A 19935-nucleotide genomic window follows, 5' to 3' on the forward strand; every position below is an offset into this window, starting at 1 on the left:
TGTCCTAATACGAGAATTTATCGGGTCAATAAAATTCATATCGGGTGAGGCGAGGCCAAACCGGATTTGAATTTTATTGACCTGATAAATTCCATATAAGGACAATTGAACACTGTGTAACGAATTTATCCTGATTTTGTTATATTACATATTATTATATTCAAATTCAAAAATAGGACAATATCAACGAAATATATTTTAGATATGTAATCTAAAACTGAAAAATTTAAAATATTAGGACTATTTAAAGCAACTGAAATTATATATTTTTTATTAGGTCAGTGGTATAAGGGAGATAATTTCAATTGACCTAATAAATAAGGGAGATAATTCCAATTGACGTGATAAAAAATTGTACTGAAATTTATTAGGACAAATTGTGAGAAATTAATCTAAATCAGGATAATATAATATATCACGATCTTCAATACCAGCAACACAACATGAATGAACAAGACCTGAGCTTATTTTTCAATTAACATACATTTATATCAAACTTTCCATATAATTCAAAACAAAAGTGGCACACTTGAATGTGGCCATAAATCAGTGGCATGTGGCATTAGACAATATCTGTTTACAAATTACAAGCAAATGCACCATTTCTTTTTATATAAAAAAAATTTGCCCTGAATTATTTGAAAAATATCATTTGTTGATTTTTTTCATGGAGCAGGTGGGAGTTGAAGGTTAAGTTAATATCTGGTTAATTCATCAAAATTTAAATCTAAATAATTGATGGTCCACAAATTTAAATAAAAAGAAATAGTCCAAAAACATGAAGAATAGATATTAGTAGAGTGATAAAATAATAAATAAAAAAAATAGAAATGGAGATCGCATAAAAAACATCTCACATTGGATTTTTCAAAAAAAGTTGAATTGTTGTGATTTATTAACTTTTTCTGAAAAGGCAACTATTGTGTGTATGAATAAAATATAAGGTTTCCATAGAAACAGTATGACACATAAAAACAAATTATTTCACAGTACATGATTTTGCATCAAAAATTACATATCTGTACAGAGCACTTAGTTAGAACAATATCACATTCCAGCTCACTCCATTGCTATAAGCTATGGTGTATAGATTTCAGTTCTTTTCTGATTGCCTCAAAATGTGGTCTCTCTGTTGGATTATATTCCCATATCTTCTTCATTAGTGTATATATAGCTTCTGGTGTTCCCTCTGATGCTGGCATTCTATATCCTATAGGGAAAAAAAGTTATAAATAGAATTGGGTGTTCCTTCTGATGCTGGCATTCTGTATCCTGTAGGGGTTAAAAGTTATAAATAGTATTGGGGGTTCCCAGCTGGGATGCAAGAATTATATATCATGTAGGGAAAAAAGATATAAATAGTATATATGGTGTTCCCTCTGGTTCTATAAATAGCACCAGGTGTTGGCATTCATTATCCTAAAGGAAAAGAAAAAGCTATAAATAGCTTGAAGTTTTTCCTCTGGTGCTGGCATTCTATATCTGTACTAGGGGGAGGGAATAAAGCTACATATATGTATATGTAGCATCAGGTGCTGACATTCTATTTCATATATGTATCATTAACAACTATAGGTCACCGTACGGCACACAACAATGAGCAAAGCATACATTTTTTTACTTTTTATAATACAATCTATGTGGAGACTTACAGTTATACAATTCAATATCCTTCAACTGTTTTTCTGCTATTTGGTTGTTGTCTCTTTCACACATTTCCTTATTTAATTTCCATTCTCGATTTTTTTAAAACTATACAGTTGTATTTTTATCTGTATAAGTTGCTGCTTTGAAAAATATAAATGCAGAAAAAATGTGATGAGTAGAGTGAGGTTACATTTTATCTGCTCGCTGCATTAAACACCCATTGGTGGCTTTCGGCTGTTGTCTGTTTTTTTGGTCAGGTTGTAGTTTCTTTGACATATTCCCCATTTCCATTCTCAATTTTTATAAGGATATATAACATAGCCATAAAATCTATATAAAAAAATGTTTTTTACCTGCATCCACCCTTTCTCTGGCCTGAGCATTTGACATGCCTTGGTATGGGGTTAATCCACCAGAAAATATCTCCCACATCAATATACCAAAACTCCACACATCACAAAGAGATGTGTATTTACCTGTAAAACAATACACAATATTAAGGGGGTGGTAAAGGGTTATTTTCAAGCAACGTGATTGCTGTTTTTTATTTCAGGTTCAACATGTTTTTACTTTTTTATTTGAAGTTATGTCGTGCAAGACAGGTGCCTCGTTCAACGTATTCTCCTTATTTAATTTTACATGCATTGTGATTTTCAAAGTCTTATTTTGCGTGCTCTGTATTTTTCAAATAAAATTCAAACACTTGGCAGTGATCGTCAAGAAATACTTTTTTTAAAGCCATAAATCAATTATATCATAAATGTGTATACTAAAATCGGTAATATCAAGTACGAAAAAGACTTAATATATTCAAGAAGACAGTGACTCAGTCACAACAGGTTCACATACAAGTATCTATTTTTCGTGCAACGTTCATAACAGAAATTATTTCACATTCAACGTGAAATTATGTCTTATTTCACATTTTTTTCGTGCAAGCACCCCTTTACCACCCTCTTTTAATGTCACAAACAGTCAAAAGAAAGTAAACTTAAAAGATTATTTGGTGTACTGAGGATTCATTTATTTTCTTGGGTATCAATTTTCCTAAATTGAGGAAAACTTGCATTTTTGTATATTTGATTTTGTGGTTTTGTCAATCTCTGCATACAAAGTAAATTGCTGAACATTTGAGTTCATAGTTCGTCTGTTTCAATGAAATACACGAGAAATTGATATGCAACGAATACTATTGAATACTGTGGATTCATCTATTTTCGTGGGTATCAATTTTTGTGGATTGCTTAAAAGTTACATATTCGTGGATATTTGACTACGTTGTTTTGCAAATCTCTGCATACAAAACCTATTGAAATTATATTATTCGATGAACATTTGAGTTTGTTGTTCACCTATGCCCACGAAACCCACAAAAATTGATATCCAATGAATAATAATGAATCAACAGTATACAGTATCTTTATTCAAGTTGTATGTATGTAAAAGAAGCTAGGTATATATATATCAAGAAGACAGCAATTTCATGATGCAAAAAAACCCAAAATCACAATATTTGAAAGCATCAACTAGTGGAAATATGATCTTCTGCAATAGACACATTAAAACAACCTACCATATAACAAGGCTTCTGGTGCTGTCCATTTTATGGGGATTTGTTTCAGTCCGTCTGATACAGTATACTCCTCTTCCTCTCGAGACATACCAAAATCTGATATCTTAACAACATTGCTGTCACCCACTAGACAGTTACGAGCTGCTAGATCTCTGCAAAAAAACAGTCAGTCAGATTTATACAGTGAAACCTGACTAAACCGAATCCTGCATAAACCGAAGACATGTCTTAACCAAACAGATTCGTAAGCACTGTCATTTCAAATTATGTGTGCTGTGAACCTGATAAAACCGAACATCTGTCAAAACCGAACAAAATCCTAAGTCCTGAAGAAGTTCGGTTTAAACAGGTTTCACTGTATTAGAAAAAAAGTAATATAAGTTAATAGCTAAATTGAAAGGTCTTTTTAAAAAAATTCTTAACATGCTTAACAACATGAACTTCTGTTATATCTTATCACCTGAAAACAAAATCGCTAACAGTCCAGGCCAGGGCAGCTGACAAAGGGGTTCCTGTTAGAGGCCTTTGAACATCCAATTCACAATCAAAACAACTGAAAACTTAAATTGAGGACTATAAATTTTTCTAAAACGATTATTTGATCATGAAAATAGAGAAATTAATCATAAGGATTCCTAACTTAAAAAGTCAAATTTTAAGATGTGCATGTCTCTACTGTGCTAATTCATATTCTGAATACCACATAGCATTTTTGACCTAGTATATGTGTTTCCAATTAAACAAAATTTATTGGACCATGGTACAAATGGTAGAGTCAAATGATTTCCATGGAAATGAGAAGCACCAATGTTAATACATGTACAAGTGCATATCAGATATCATTGTCCTAGAATATAACATGTAGTTCTTCTTAGAAAAAAGTAAAGTTACAATAATACCTAAGTTCCAAATCAAATAGTACAGGCATTTCCTCATGTAGAAAATAGTGAATTAAACCTAGTTTTATAGCTAGCTAACTAAATAGAATTGATCTACTGTGGATTCATTTATTTTCGTGGGTACAAATTTTTGTGAATAGAGGAAAACTTGCATATTCGTGGGTATTTAAATTCGTGGTTTTGACAAAGTTCACATGCATTTCTTTAGAAAATTTGCATTTCCTTGAACATTTAAATTCTTTGTTTTCCTGTACCCACAAAACCCACGAACATTGGTATTTAACGAATATTAATGAATTTTAGTAATTACAATTTTTAACAGTTCATGATGCTGTTATTGAATTGTCCTTACCGATGGATACAGTTTTTATTTTCCAGATATGCCATTCCATTAGCTGCATCTTCACACATCTTTGTTAACTGTTTCTTTGATTGAGTTTTTCCATGTTTCCGTAAATAACTTAACAGTGCACCACCTGAAAAGATTAATGATTCTGTTTTTAAACCTCCGTTCAATAGCACTTATAAACTTCTTATATCAATTCTCTGATCAAACATAAATAGCACTTCTCTAGTCAAACAATTTCAGCTTTTTTAAATTTGCAGAAATAAAGAAACAACAGCGAGACCATGATGGGTTAAAATCGAAGTGACCCAACATTATCTGTACATTCAGAAATCCAAGGTTAGAATCACAATTTATCTGAGGCTGCATGTTGTGTCATGTTTTCTTATTTCATTATACTCCATTTTATTGTCATCCTGGTTGGTTAAAGTGGAAGACATATTTAATATTACTAATGATTTAGCTTTTTGTGTAGTGTTTCCTTATCTGATAATTTAAGGCCTCGTTTTTTTCACGTTTTTCTTCTGATTTTGTAGTTTTTTTATTGCATCCTTTGTATCTTTAATGTCTTCTTTCCAACTAACTTAAGATATTTACTTGATTGATAGCGTTTAAGGAATATGTTCCCAATTTTACAGTTCAGTAGATAATAAGTAAATCTGTGTAAATAACTTCACCAAATTTCCCCATTTCTAACTGAGCAAGTAAGAGTAAACAGGATTAATTGCATGAGGACACAGAAGGCCTGTAAGGCACTTTTTATACCCAACTACCTTTTACTTATATCATTCTTATAAAATTCTATTGAAAATGCAGTCATTCATATTTATTTATTTGAGTGCCTCTCATTCCTCCACACAACAAATTTGGAACAGACCTAATAGAAAGAAAAAAAATCAGTCAACTAATACATTTGTACTGTTTTGTAGTGTTGTCCTCCGGCATTTAAAAGAAACCAAGAAAATATGCGGGGTTATATATAAGAATAGTAAAAAAATATACCCAGCCACTAATTCTACTTCCTCCTACCTGCCACATATTCCATCACAATCATAACAGGTTGTCTCTGAGCAGCTATTCCAATGAACTGTACAATATTAGGATGATCATATTGTTTTAAGATCCTTCCTTCTTGTAAGAACTTCTTCCTCTGATCATCAGAGAGCGTATCTCGACAAGTCTTTATAGCCACAACCTGGTTCTTAGGTTTATATAACCCTTTGTATACCTCACCAAAATTACCCTGAAATGTAAAAATATGTCTATACAAGGGGAAACAAGTGAAACTGCTAGCTACTGCTCACTGATTTTTTGGTATGTATAACCCTTTATAGGCTTCACCAAAATTACCCTGAAATGTAAAAGTATTTTTAAACAAGCAGTAATTTTTGTTCGAATGTAAGAATAAAATATGTTTTTGGTCAAATTACTTTTGATTATCAAAGTAAATCAGTATTCTGAAATGTAAAACTATTTTAATAAAAGGGTTAACAAGTGAAACTGAGAGCTACTGCTCACTGGTGATACCCCCACCCAAATATTTCGGTAAACAGGACATTGATGAGTGATGAATCTGAAAACACATCGCATGGTATAGCTGACTTATACATGTATAAACCCAGAAATGAATTTCAGAAATCCTTATGATGTAGTTCCTAAGAAAGATGCAACGAAAAAATTTCATGGAACAGATAGACAGACTGACAGACAGACAGAGGTAAAACAGTATACCCCAATTTTTAAAAAAGCGGGATATAATTATTGTTTTAATTTCTGAATAAAATATGTTTGCTAGTATGAATGCCCTACAATTATCTAAATAAATAATTCTCACAACAAATTTCCTTTAACATCCTGGTAAACAGGAAATTTCGAGATACCATCTTATTTCTAGAAATATTTATAGATTATCGTTGATCATCTCAACGAGATTGGTCTGATTGCTTGAGGCCTTACAGCGAAAATGAGAAAAACAATCGAGTTGAGATTACCCATGATAATCTTTTTATTGCTATTTTACCTATCAAGACGTTGTTAATTTAAATCTCAAGTTTTTTTTCTTTTACATGAATAATTTCCAGCTGCCCCAGGTTAATTGGTGCAAGTGATCTCCATTAACAACCACAAAGGCATTCTGATACAGATAATGTACAAGAAAGGCCATGAATTTGAAAGTCAATGTTTAGCTCATGAAATATGATAGTGCATAAGGTGGTACCAAACACCTTGACTAAAATCAATTTGGCTGGTTTAATTTTCATTCAAATTTTGACACAATATTTACTTTTACACTTTTACACATGACAAAAATATAAAAATTTCAAAAAAAATTGAACCACACACATCATGGGAAAAATTTCATCAGATATAAAGCAGTTTGACAAACTTACTTCATTTTAAATTATTTTGATCATTGACTTAGAATATGATTAAAATGGTCAGCTGATTTTTTAGAGTTATCTCCCTGTAGTGTTATGTACCACCTCAAAGTATTTTGTTTGACGTATTATTAAATTTTCAATGGTCATTTTGACCTTAAATATTTATTTGAATAATTCTTACATTGCCGATCTTCATCTCTAAAGCTATATCATCATTATTTAACTGAATTTAATCTTGCATTGCCGATCTTCATCTCTAAAGCTATATCATCATTATTTAACTGAATTTAATCTTACATTGCTGATCTTCATCTCTAAAGCTATATCATCATTATTTAACTGAATTTAATCTTACATTGCCGATCTTCATCTCTAAAGCTATATCATCATTATTTAACTGAATTTAATCTTACATTGCCGATCTTCATCTCTAAAGCTATATCATCGTTATTTTACTGAATTTAATCTTACATTGCCGATCTTCATCTCTAAAGCTATATCATCGTTATTTAACTGAATTTAATCTTACATTGCCGATCTTCATCTCTAAAGCTATATCATCGTTATTTAACTGAATTTAATCTTACATTGCCGATCTTATCGTTATTTAACTGAATTTAATCTTACATTGCCGATCTTCATCTCTAAAGCTATATCATCTTTATTTAACTGAATTTAATCTTACATTGCCGATCTTCATCTCTTAAGCTTTATCATCGTTATTTAACTGACTTTAATCTTACATTGCCGATCTTCATCTCTTAAGCTATATCATCGTTATTTAACTGACTTTAATCTTACATTGCCGATCTTCATCTCTAAAGCTATATCATCATTATTTAACTGAATTTAATCTTACATTGCCGATCTTCATCTCTAAAGCTATATCATCATTATTTAACTGAATTTAATCTTCCATTGCCGATCTTCATCTCTAAAGCTATATCATCATTTTTTAACTGAATTTAATCTTCCATTGCCGATCTTCATCTCTAAAGCTATATCATCATTTTTTAACTGAATTTAATCTTACATTGCCGATCTTCATCTCTAAAGCTATATCATCATTATTTAACTGAATTTAATCTTACATTGCCGATCTTCATCTCTAAAGCTTTATCATCATTATTTAACTGAATTTAATCTTACATTGCCGATCTTCATCTCTAAAGCTATATCATCATTATTTAACTGAATTTAATCTTACATTGCCGATCTTCATCTCTAAAGCTATATCATCGTTATTTAACTGAATTTAATCTTACATTGCCGATCTTCATCTCTAAAGCTATATCATCGTTATTTAACTGAATTAAATCTTACATTGCCGATCTTCATCTCTAAAGCTATATCATCGTTATTTAACTGAATTTAATCTTACATTGCCGATCTTCATCTCTAAAGCTATATCATCTTTATTTAACTGAATTTAATCTTACATTGCCGATCTTCATCTCTTAAGCTATATCATCGTTATTTAACTGACTTTAATCTTACATTGCCGATCTTCATCTCTAAAGCTATATCATCGTTATTTAACTGACTTTAATCTTGCATTGCTGATCTTCATCTCTAAAGCTATATCATCATTATTTAACTGAATTTAATCTTACATTGCCGATCTTCATCTCTAAAGCTATATCATCTTTATTTAACTGAATTTAATCTTACATTGCCGATCTTCATCTCTAAAGCTATATCATCGTTATTTAACTGACTTTAATCTTGCATTGCTGATCTTCATCTCTAAAGCTATATATCATTATTTAACTGAATTTAATCTTACATTGCCGATCTTCATCTCTAAAGCTATATCATCGTTATTTAACTGAATTTAATCTTGCATTGCCGATCTTCATCTCTAAAGGTTTATCATCATTATTTAACTGAATTTAATCTTACATTGCTGATCTTCATCTCTAAAGCTATATCATCGTTATTTAACTGAATTTAATCTTACATTGCCGATCTTCATCTCTAAAGCTATATCATCTTTATTTAACTGAATTTAATCTTACATTGCCGATCTTCATCTCTAAAGCTATATCATCATTATTTAACTGAATTTAATCTTACATTGCCGATCTTCATCTCTAAAGCTATATCATCATTATTTAACTGAATTTAATCTTACATTGCCGATCTTCATCTCTAAAGCTATATCATCATTATTTAACTGAATTTAATCTTACATTGCCGATCTTCATCTCTTAAGCTTTATCATCTTTATTTAACTGAATTTAATCTTACATTGCCGATCTTCATCTCTTAAGCTATATCATCGTTATTTAACTGACTTTAATCTTACATTGCCGATCTTCATCTCTAAAGCTATATCATCATTATTTAACTGACTTTAATCTTACATTGCCGATCTTCATCTCTAAAGCTATATCATCATTATTTAACTGAATTTAATCTTCCATTGCCGATCTTCATCTCTAAAGCTATATCATCATTTTTTAACTGAATTTAATCTTCCATTGCCGATCTTCATCTCTAAAGCTATATCATCATTATTTAACTGAATTTAATCTTACATTGCCGATCTTCATCTCTAAAGCTTTATCATCGTTATTTAACTGAATTTAATCTTACATTGCCGATCTTCATCTCTAAAGCTATATCATCGTTATTTAACTGAATTTAATCTTACATTGCCGATCTTCATCTCTAAAGCTATATCATCGTTATTTAACTGAATTTAATCTTACATTGCCGATCTTCATCTCTAAAGCTATATCATCGTTATTTAACTGAATTTAATCTTACATTGCCGATCTTCATCTCTAAAACTATATCATCGTTATTTAACTGAATTTAATCTTACATTGCCGATCTTCATCTCTAAAGCTATATCATCGTTATTTAACTGACTTTAATCTTACATTGCCGATCTTCATCTCTTAAGCTATATCATCGTTATTTAACTGACTTTAATCTTACATTGCCGATCTTCATCTCTAAAGCTATATCATCGTTATTTAACTGACTTTAATCTTGCATTGCCGATCTTCATCTCTAAAGCTATATCATCATTATTTAACTGAATTTAATCTTACATTGCCGATCTTCATCTCTAAAGCTATATCATCTTTATTTAACTGAATTTAATCTTACATTGCCGATCTTCATCTCTAAAGCTATATCATCGTTATTTAACTGACTTTAATCTTGCATTGCCGATCTTCATCTCTAAAGCTATATCATCGTTATTTAACTGAATTTAATCTTACATTGCCGATCTTCATCTCTAAAGCTATATCATCGTTATTTAACTGAATTTAATCTTGCATTGCCGATCTTCATCTCTAAAGGTTTATCATCGTTATTTAACTGAATTTAATCTTACATTGCTGATCTTCATCTCTAAAGCTATATCATCGTTATTTAACTGAATTTAATCTTACATTGCCGATCTTCATCTCTAAAGCTATATCATCGTTATTTAACTGAATTTAATCTTACATTGCCGATCTTCATCTCTAAAGCTATATCATCGTTATTTAACTGAATTTAATCTTACATTGCCGATCTTCATCTCTAAAGCTATATCATTGTTATTTAACTGAATTTAATCTTACATTGCCGATCTTCATCTCTAAAGCTATATCATCTTTATTTAACTGAATTTAATCTTACATTGCCGATCTTCATCTCTAAAGCTATATCATCATTATTTAACTGAATTTAATCTTACATTGCCGATCTTCATCTCTAAAGCTTTATCATCGTTATTTAACTGAATTTAATCTTACATTGCCGATCTTCATCTCTAAAGCTATATCATCGTTATTTAACTGAATTTAATCTTACATTGCCGATCTTCATCTCTAAAGGTTTATCATCATTATTTAACTGAATTTAATCTTACATTGCTGATCTTCATCTCTAAAGCTATATCATCGTTATTTAACTGAATTTAATCTTACATTGCCGATCTTCATCTCTAAAGCTATATCATCGTTATTTAACTGAATTTAATCTTACATTGCCGATCTTCATCTCTAAAGCTATATCATCATTATTTAACTGAATTTAATCTTACATTGCCGATCTTCATTTCTAAAGCTATATCATCGTTATTTAACTGAATTTAATCTTACATTGCCGATCTTCATCTCTAAAGCTATATCATCGTTATTTTACAGAATTTAATCTTACATTGCCGATCTTCATCTCTAAAGGTATATCATCGTTATTTAACTGAATTTAATCTTACATTGCCGATCTTCATCTCTAAAGCTATATCATCATTATTTAACTGAATTTAATCTTACATTGCCGATCTTCATCTCTTAAGCTATATCATCGTTATTTAACTGAATTTAATCTTACATTGCCGATCTTCATCTCTAAAGCTATATCATCTTTATTTAACTGAATTTAATCTTACATTGCCGATCTTCATTTCTAAAGCTATATCATCGTTATTTAACTGAATTTAATCTTACATTGCCGATCTTCATTTCTAAAGCTATATCATCGTTATTTAACTGAATTTAATCTTACATTGCCGATCTTCATCTCTAAAGCTATATCATCGTTATTTAACTGAATTTAATCTTACATTGCCGATCTTCATTTCTAAAGCTACATCATCGTTATTTAACTGAATTTAATCTTACATTGCCGATCTTCATCTCTTAAGCTATATCATCGTTATTTAACTGAATTTAATCTTACATTGCCGATCTTCATCTCTAAAGCTATATCATCGTTATTTAACTGACTTTAATCTTGCATTGCTGATCTTCATCTCTAAAGCTATATCATCATTATTTAACTGAATTTAATCTTACATTGCCGATCTTCATCTCTAAAGCTATATCATCTTTATTTAACTGAATTTAATCTTACATTGCAGATCTTCATCTCTAAAGCTATATCATCGTTATTTAACTGACTTTAATCTTGCATTGCTGATCTTCATCTCTAAAGCTATATCATCGATCTTCATTTCTAAAGCTACATCATCGTTATTTAACTGAATTTAATCTTACATTGCCGATCTTCATTTCTAAAGCTACATCATCGTTATTTAACTGAATTTAATCTTACATTGCCGATCTTCATCTCTAAAACTATATCATCAGTATTTAACTGAATTTAATCTTACATTGCCGATCTTCATTTCTAAAGCTATATCATCATTATTTAACTGAATTTAATCTTACATTGCCGATCTTCATCTCTAAAGCTATATCATCGTTATTTAACTGAATTTATTCTTACATTGCCGATCTTCATCTCTAAAGCTATATCATCATTATTTAACTGAATTTAATCTTACATTGCTGATCTTCATCTCTAAAGCTATATCATCGTTATTTAACTGAATTTAATCTTACATTGCCGATCTTCATCTCTAAAGCTATATCATCATTATTTAACTGAATTTAATCTTACATTGCCGATCTTCATTTCTAAAGCTATATCATCGTTATTTAACTGCCAGAGTTCTTTGATGATAGGAGTACTGAGTATACACTGAGACTTAGCCGTCACGATGGTCCCACTTTTATACTGGACTGTCACTAACTCTGGAATGGTCGGGTAAGAATCTCCTTCAAACCTCCATCCTCCCTGAAATAGAATGGTAATGTTCAATCAGGTACATTTTTTTTATAGATTTTTTTGCTGTGACCTAAAGTTGTTAATATTTGTGTCATTTTTGTCTCTTGTGGACAGTTGTCTAATTGGCAATCATACCACATCTTCTTTTTTTTATATTTGGCAAAACCCTCATCTAGCATCCATAAATATACAAGTTTTCCACATTTCACCGAAAAATAAATGAATCCACAGTTTCACAATCATCTGAAAACAAATAATGACAGAACAATTTTGCTGTTATTTTTGTTGTGGCATTGCTGTTTCACTATATATGTGTATCAATGTTGACTTGTATTTTATAATCTATTATGCCTAAAACTATTGTTCTAGTTAAAGGATGTACTCTACTCTATCTTGTTGTTTTTGACTTTTTGTCAGACATTCGGAATCCTCTAGTTTTATCCATGTAGTACAAATACAAATTTTGACACTGACTCCTACCTTTTTTTTATTGCATATAGGCTTACGTACGGTGACCTAAAGTTGTTAATGTTTGTTTTAATTTTGTCTTTTGTGGATAGTTGTCTCATTGTCAATCATAAAATATCTTCTTTTTTATTGGTCTAAGTCATTTTTGAAATTTTTTTACAATGCTTGTTCTCTTTTTGCTTTTGAAAGGAAATAGGTCATGAAGGTGTTAATGTCAAATGTATGAAAAATCTACAGAAATTCATTTCCTGCCAATTTTTTAATTGATTATTATATTTTTCAAAAAAACAGAACATGAACCTGTCATTTTTTTCTAATTTTCTTTTTCACTTATTCATTTTTTTTAATTCTAAAACAGTTTTTTTTAAAAACATTTCAATTTTGAAACAAAGGAGCAAACATCCTTAATATGTACCGATTATCAGGTTATCTGCATGTTGATATCGTAAAATATCAGCTGTGAGCCTTTTGTCGAGTAAGCGTAGCAAACGAGATCAAAAAGCCTCCATATAATGTCAAGCAGCTAATATTTTACAATATCAATATGCAGATAATCTGATAATCGATTTATCGGGCTATATTTGCGTGTTTCAGAAGTGTTTTCTTTGTTTCACCAGCAAACAAAAGATGACTTGATAAGTTTGGGTCAAAGTCATTGAAGTTGGTTCAAACATTATGACGTCGCTGATATGTCCGGGTCAAAGTTATTAAGGCCAGGTCAACATATTTGACGTCCCAAAGACATGATACAGAATACCATTAAGAGCTGAACAGAGTGATATAGACAGTGGGATGACCAATAAATATTGATATACTATTATATGCGATTTGAATTTCTAGACTATACCTCTCCATACTGTATAATAAAGTGTTTATGTCCGTTCCAAAAAGCTGACAGAACATACTGGACTTCACTTGTTTTCTTGTTTTTACTTTCCCTCACGATGAAATCTCCATCTTTATTGAGCAGACGTTGAACCTCTTCCCTTGGCAGAACGCCATGGAACCACTCCTGCTCTTCCAACACAGCCTCTACATCACTTGAGTTGATCTTCAAATTAAAGATAAATAAACTAGACATTGTCATATTGGCATTAATTGGACAGATCTTACAAATTCAACGATTTGCTAATAAAATAGACCATTTATAGTGATAGTAAATTGACCTCAATTGTTAATACTGCGATGCCGCAAAATAAACAAGTATCTGTCAATTAACCCCATGGTGGTAGCGCAGATAAATGACCAGGCAGATAAATGACCAACAAGCATGTTACCATGTCCTTGACAAAATGAGCCAGTACCTTTCATTCCCTTAAGAACTCAGTGGGGGTTATAACTGTGTTAATTTCTCGTTTGATTTCCTAGAGATGAATAATGTTTTAATCCTGTATGTTGTCTCTGATTACCATGGTAACCTACAATGAATCATGGGAAGGGTCATACTTACTTCATGTGCATTTTTGTATGATTCACAGACATTAGATGTTTTAACTGTGTAAATTATGTATTTGATTACCATAGTAACCTACAATGAATCATGGGAAGGTTCATACTTACTTCATGTGCATTATTTGTATGATTCGCTTCATTGACTTCATTGTCTTCATAGTGTGTACTCTTTTCACCTCCGTCTGCTTTCTTGAATTTATTAAACAATGACTTGAATGGTTTCCCGGCCTTTGCTATGGTACTGGTTTGAGGTTGGTTGGAATCACTTGTCAACTGGCAAAGAAATATAAAATCAAACTTGAGTTTGCAATTTGAATTAAATTTACACATTTAAATTTCTGTTTAAATCATACAAACTTTAGGATTAATGTAGGGTAACCCAAAGGGGAGCATCTGAGATTTTCATTTTGAATTAAATTTACACATTTAAATTTCTGTTTAAATCATACAAACTTTAGGATTAATGTAGGGTAACCCAAAAGGGAGCATCTGAGATTTTCATTTTGAATTAAATTCACACATTTATATTTTTGTTTAAATCATTTAAACTTTATGATAAATGTACAAGTTTTTACACAATGTCACCCAAAAGAAAGCATCTGAGATAATTGCATTTAGACACAGCTCAATAAAGTATTTGCCTTGCTTCATAATTGAAATTAAAATAGACATGCTTAAATAATGGACAATGCAAACAAACTCAGAAAATAAATGACAACCATTTTGGAGACAACAAGAGTTAACTTTATATTTCTAACTAAATAATTTCTTTAAAATCTACAATGGCTGTTTAGGAATAACTTTTGATCAGAACAGCACTGTTTTATTGTTGATTTTTATAATAAAGCGGTTTTTCCTTTGTTCGCTTTCACTAGATTTTCAACTGTACTTAAGGATGTATTCTTCTGACTTTTCAGTCTCGTTCAGTCTCGTTGAAATCTCGTTCTTAAATTATTTCCAAAACATATGATAGAAGTGGAAAATATCAATGAATTTTAAAAATATTATAATCAAACATCACTCTGTGAAAAAATTGTGTATTTACCATGAACGGTTTTTGAATAATCCAGTTTTCAAATTTTACGACCATTCAAGTCAGTATTTTTAGTCAAAATTTTGAGAAAATGGGTGAGGGATACAAAAAATGATTTTACAAGAATAATATACATCCCATCTCATTTTGGTCTTTTCAAATTTCTTAGATATGTATTTTTTCAATCATTTATAACAAAAAAGTTGAATTAATATGCATTTTGTTCTTTAAAATGAGAAAAATCATAAATATACAAAATTGGCAGTATGGTAAATTTTACACAAAAAAGCATCATAATATGATAAAACTTTCTTATATTAACACCTACCTATAGTTTTTGTAAGTTAAATTTATTCAGATTGGTCCACTTCATCTTTATGGAAAGTATGAAAAAAAGTTTAATTGTAGAACTGTGATTTTTTTCACGATAATAGCCCAAAAATAGGTAAAAATCGATGAAAAGTGAGAAAATCATCAAAATTGGGCATTTTCAAAGGGCCGTAGCAAAAAAAGAAGCACACCACCATATGATTTTTTCTTCACCAATTGTTTTGTTACAGTCTTATAAACCTAAAAATCAGGTTAAGAAAAAAAGTTTAATTCTAGAAATTTTTGGCTCCTCAGAGGTGTACATCCTTAAAGAGATAAATCTTTAATACAGTGACATACTTCATGCTGGTTTAATTTTGTGTCTGCTTTTGTTCACCGTTTTGACCTAAATTAGAAAATTTGAAATTTGACTTTGACATAATAATTTCAAGGATAGATATATGCCAGATTTTTTTTTTATATAAAAAGAAGATTGCCAATGAGAAAACTCTTCACAGACTAAATGACACAGAAATTAACAGCTATAGGTCACTGTAGTGTACAACCTTTAACAATGAGCAATAATAGACTTACAGAGACATCACAATCATCACCATTGTCTAACATTTTACCTTCAACAATGAGCAATAATTGACTTACAGAGACATCACAATCATCCCCATTGTCTAACATTTTACCTTCAACAATGAGCAATAATTCAATTACAGAGACATCACAGTCATCCCCATTGTCTAACATTTTACCTTCAACAATGAGCAATAATTGACTTACTGAGACATCACAGTCATCTCCATTGTCTAACATTTTACCTTCAACAATGAGCAATAATTGACTTACAGAGACATCACAATCATCCCCATTGTCTAACATTTTAGGCATCTCATCCCCTACGGCATCAAGTGAATCTTTTATCCGTTGAATCATCTGTGACTGGATTTCCAACTTGGCTTTTGTCTCTGTTACCTCTAACAGACATTTGTGTCGCTCTCGTTTCTTCTGTAGATATCTATAAGGAAAATAATACTGTGGATTCATTATTATTCGTTGGATACCAATTTTCGTGGCTTTCGTGGGTACAGGTGAACCACGAAATTAAATGTTCAATGAATAACAAATTTTCTATAGGCTTATATGCAGACTTCAGCAAAACCAAGAAATTAAATATCCACGAACATGCAAGTTTTTCGTAATCCACAAAAATTGGTACCCACGAAATGAATCCACAGAAATTGAAATGTTTGTCTTGAACATGTTGAAACAGAAATTTGGGAGTTCAAACAATTGCAAAATATTTTTTACAGACTATATGTTATAGGTGGTATATGGCCATGGGAGTATAAATGAAAAATCATAAAAAAAAAACTTTTCCAAAAATTTGAAATATATATGAGAAGATAGCTCTTATAAAGTGCTTTTTGATTATCAAACGTATGTTTTTTTTCAACAATAACATGAAATAGAAAAATTGCTAGTGGCTTCTTTTATAAATGGTATAATTTCTGAGTTAACTCCCCTTAATTCAATTCAAATTAAAACAAATTAAAATCAAGGAACATTGCTGTACCTTTGTAAACATATATATATATATGAAGTAATAAATTTTAAAATATTTTTTCAGAAAACCAGATTCTTGCACCAAAATTTGCTGAATTTATTTAAAAGCTATACCCACTGTGTTCTATCATTATAAATTCCAAGATGACAGAAGACACCCAAACCACCTGATGAAACTTCAGAATTAGAAAGATAGAAACTAAAAAGACCATGTGCAGTGTACTTCTTACTACGGCTTAAATTTAAAATTCTTAAGACCTTATTAATATAGTTTTTTTTAAAATGTTTTTAGTTTTTATATTAAAAAAGTAATGTGTAATGTAAAGCATTACAATGGAAAAGTAATTGTAATGTATTGCATTACATGTGAGAAAATGTATATTTAATTGTAATTGTAATGGAAGAATCACAAAGTAATTGTATTGTAATGCATTACTTTTTAATGTAATGGCCCCTGGCCTGAACAAGGTTCACAAAAATTTCATATTCCAATTTATTCATGCTAGGTATTTTAATATTATTCAAAGTGGAGGGTTATTCTAGACATTGAGATAGAGTGGTTATTAACCATGTTAACATACGTCTTCATGACAAATTACTGTAAATTCAGAAATTATTGCGTGCATTTATTATTGCGATTTTGTCATTTTAGACTTAAATGCGATTTTATTGTTTTTGATTTTAAGAAAAATCTTTTTTAATTCGTATAAGATATTTCAAAATGTGAGTTTAAATTATTGCGTTTACAACTCTGTCGCATTTTATAATAATAAAAACTTCGCATTAATTTCTGAATTTACAGTACTACACATGTCATAGATTTTTTTACTAGTATATTTTTTTGTTTGACTTTATTGTAAATGTTTGTATATTCATTCACATGCTTTATGTACATGTAAGTGAGTAAAGATTTGCTATTTATTAGCTTGTAACTACTGATATCGTTATAAATTTTGGAGCTTAACGTGCATCATTCAAGGTCATAATGTTGTGTGCATCTGTCATGCAATATTGTAGTTATATTGAGTGTATTACTTGAAGTGTACTTCATAACCATACATGTATATACATAAAGTGATCTATAAATTTAATTCATGGTAATTTCATTGCTACATCAATCTTTACAGGTTTGAAATCATTATTAACTGATTGGTTTTTAAAATTTAATAGATGGTCATCTAAAATTTCATCTATAGGTATATTTGGAAAACCTTGTTTCAATTGTTTGTTTGTTGGAGTATCAGAATATTGTTTGTATGTATGGCTCTCATAAGACATGACAGTTCTAACTTTTATCGGTGTGTTCCTTTAGAACTTTTCTTAATCACCCTTATATAGATTTGCAAATTTGATAGTGAATGACTTCAAAGAGCAAACCAGATATTTACATGACAGCTCTCATTCTTAAGACAGTTTTGCCATTTCAAATTTCATTACTAAATTTTAACTCCAAATAGCAAAACACTCTGATGGAATACAATACAAAAGGCTAATCTTTAATTTTTCTTCCCTTTGAGATCAAACCCTACATGTACTAGTATCTAAACTTCAGATCAATTTAATACTATATTATATCATAATATATTTATAAGGTATAACTCTAGCTACTAAAGCCACAACCATTCATACACATAATGCCTTATTCCTGGGATACTGGAATGGAACCTCATCTAGAAGGGTAATGGAAAATGTATAAAGATAAGGATTAATTCATGGGAAAATGTATAAATTTCAGGATTAAGTCATGGAAATGTATAAAGTTCAGGATTCCAAGGCTGTAACAAAAACAAACCTATCTAATATGTTAAAAAGGAATATTATGTAAAATACAGGACAATACTGCTTTTGGATGTATTTAGTCACATGACAACATGGTTTTGAGAACATGCCTTTCTTCGCCACTAGCCCATACCAAGGTAATGATTCGCCTATTCAGAATCTAATGCATTCTAGGTAATATTTTCAAAAGCGTACACCAAAATGTTGTGATTGGTTTAAAATTTTATAATCAATGGAAGTTCAACCAATGATGTAACGTTGTTTTCATTTTGGTGTACGAACAATGAGATTACCCATAGTACTTTACATTCTAAAAAGGCGAATTGCCTTACCGTTGCCTCTTTTTCTTTCTGGAAATTAAATTAAACATTAACATCTAGATCGTGAAAGGTTAGAACCATTCCAATCATATTCAGGAGCAACATCTAGATTGTGAAAGGTTAGAACTATTCCAATCATATTCAGGAGTCAGGACAATAATAACCTTAAGGTGGTAAAGGAGTCTAAATTAAAAATGATAGAATTTGTTCATACTTTGCCAAAACGTAGTATATATTTATACATGTTCCAAAATATATTAAATGATAGGTAATTGCAATTTTTTCAAGCTACAAGTTGTGACAAAATGACACATTTTGTATGGATTAAACAGGAAAAAGCATTCTTATGTGATTAGAATTTAAACTAAATGATAGAATTGTAAAATAAAATACAAGATAGGTTTTAAAAAGTGCTATGAAAATATCAACAGAAAAGATAGGGTCACTGTACGTTTTTTTCTGGCTAAAATACAAAATAACAAATTTTCATGATGTTTCCTTTTAGAAAATGCATTATTTCAGAGTTACCTCCCCTTAAACTGCCAGTTCAAAAATATTAAAAATCAAGCAGAAACA

General features: G+C 30.3%; 1 protein-coding gene across 3 annotated transcripts in view; it reads right to left on the reverse strand.

The window, feature by feature from the left end:
• Positions 1–862: 862 nt before the first annotated feature.
• LOC134718621 (tyrosine-protein kinase Fer-like) overlaps positions 863–19935 on the reverse strand; it is a 42230-nt gene continuing 23157 nt past the window's right edge. Inside the window, exons 9-18 of one of the 3 annotated variants that reach the window (XM_063581262.1) lie at positions 19372–19389; positions 16544–16712; positions 14452–14616; positions 13739–13942; positions 12256–12432; positions 5495–5708; positions 4472–4595; positions 3221–3372; positions 2001–2123; positions 863–1210 (exon numbers count right to left, since the gene is read on the reverse strand). In XM_063581262.1, the coding sequence (XP_063437332.1) occupies positions 1071–1210; positions 2001–2123; positions 3221–3372; positions 4472–4595; positions 5495–5708; positions 12256–12432; positions 13739–13942; positions 14452–14616; positions 16544–16712; positions 19372–19389 (1486 nt within the window). In that variant the 3' untranslated portion in view covers positions 863–1070. The remainder of the gene's footprint in view (positions 1211–2000; positions 2124–3220; positions 3373–4471; positions 4596–5494; positions 5709–12255; positions 12433–13738; positions 13943–14451; positions 14617–16543; positions 16713–19371; positions 19390–19935) is intronic. The other 2 variants (XM_063581264.1, XM_063581263.1) reach the window with 2 other exon arrangements.

The sequence above is a fragment of the Mytilus trossulus genome, chromosome 5, assembly GCF_036588685.1.
Source record: "Mytilus trossulus isolate FHL-02 chromosome 5, PNRI_Mtr1.1.1.hap1, whole genome shotgun sequence".
NCBI classification, from domain to species: domain Eukaryota; kingdom Metazoa; phylum Mollusca; class Bivalvia; order Mytilida; family Mytilidae; genus Mytilus; species Mytilus trossulus.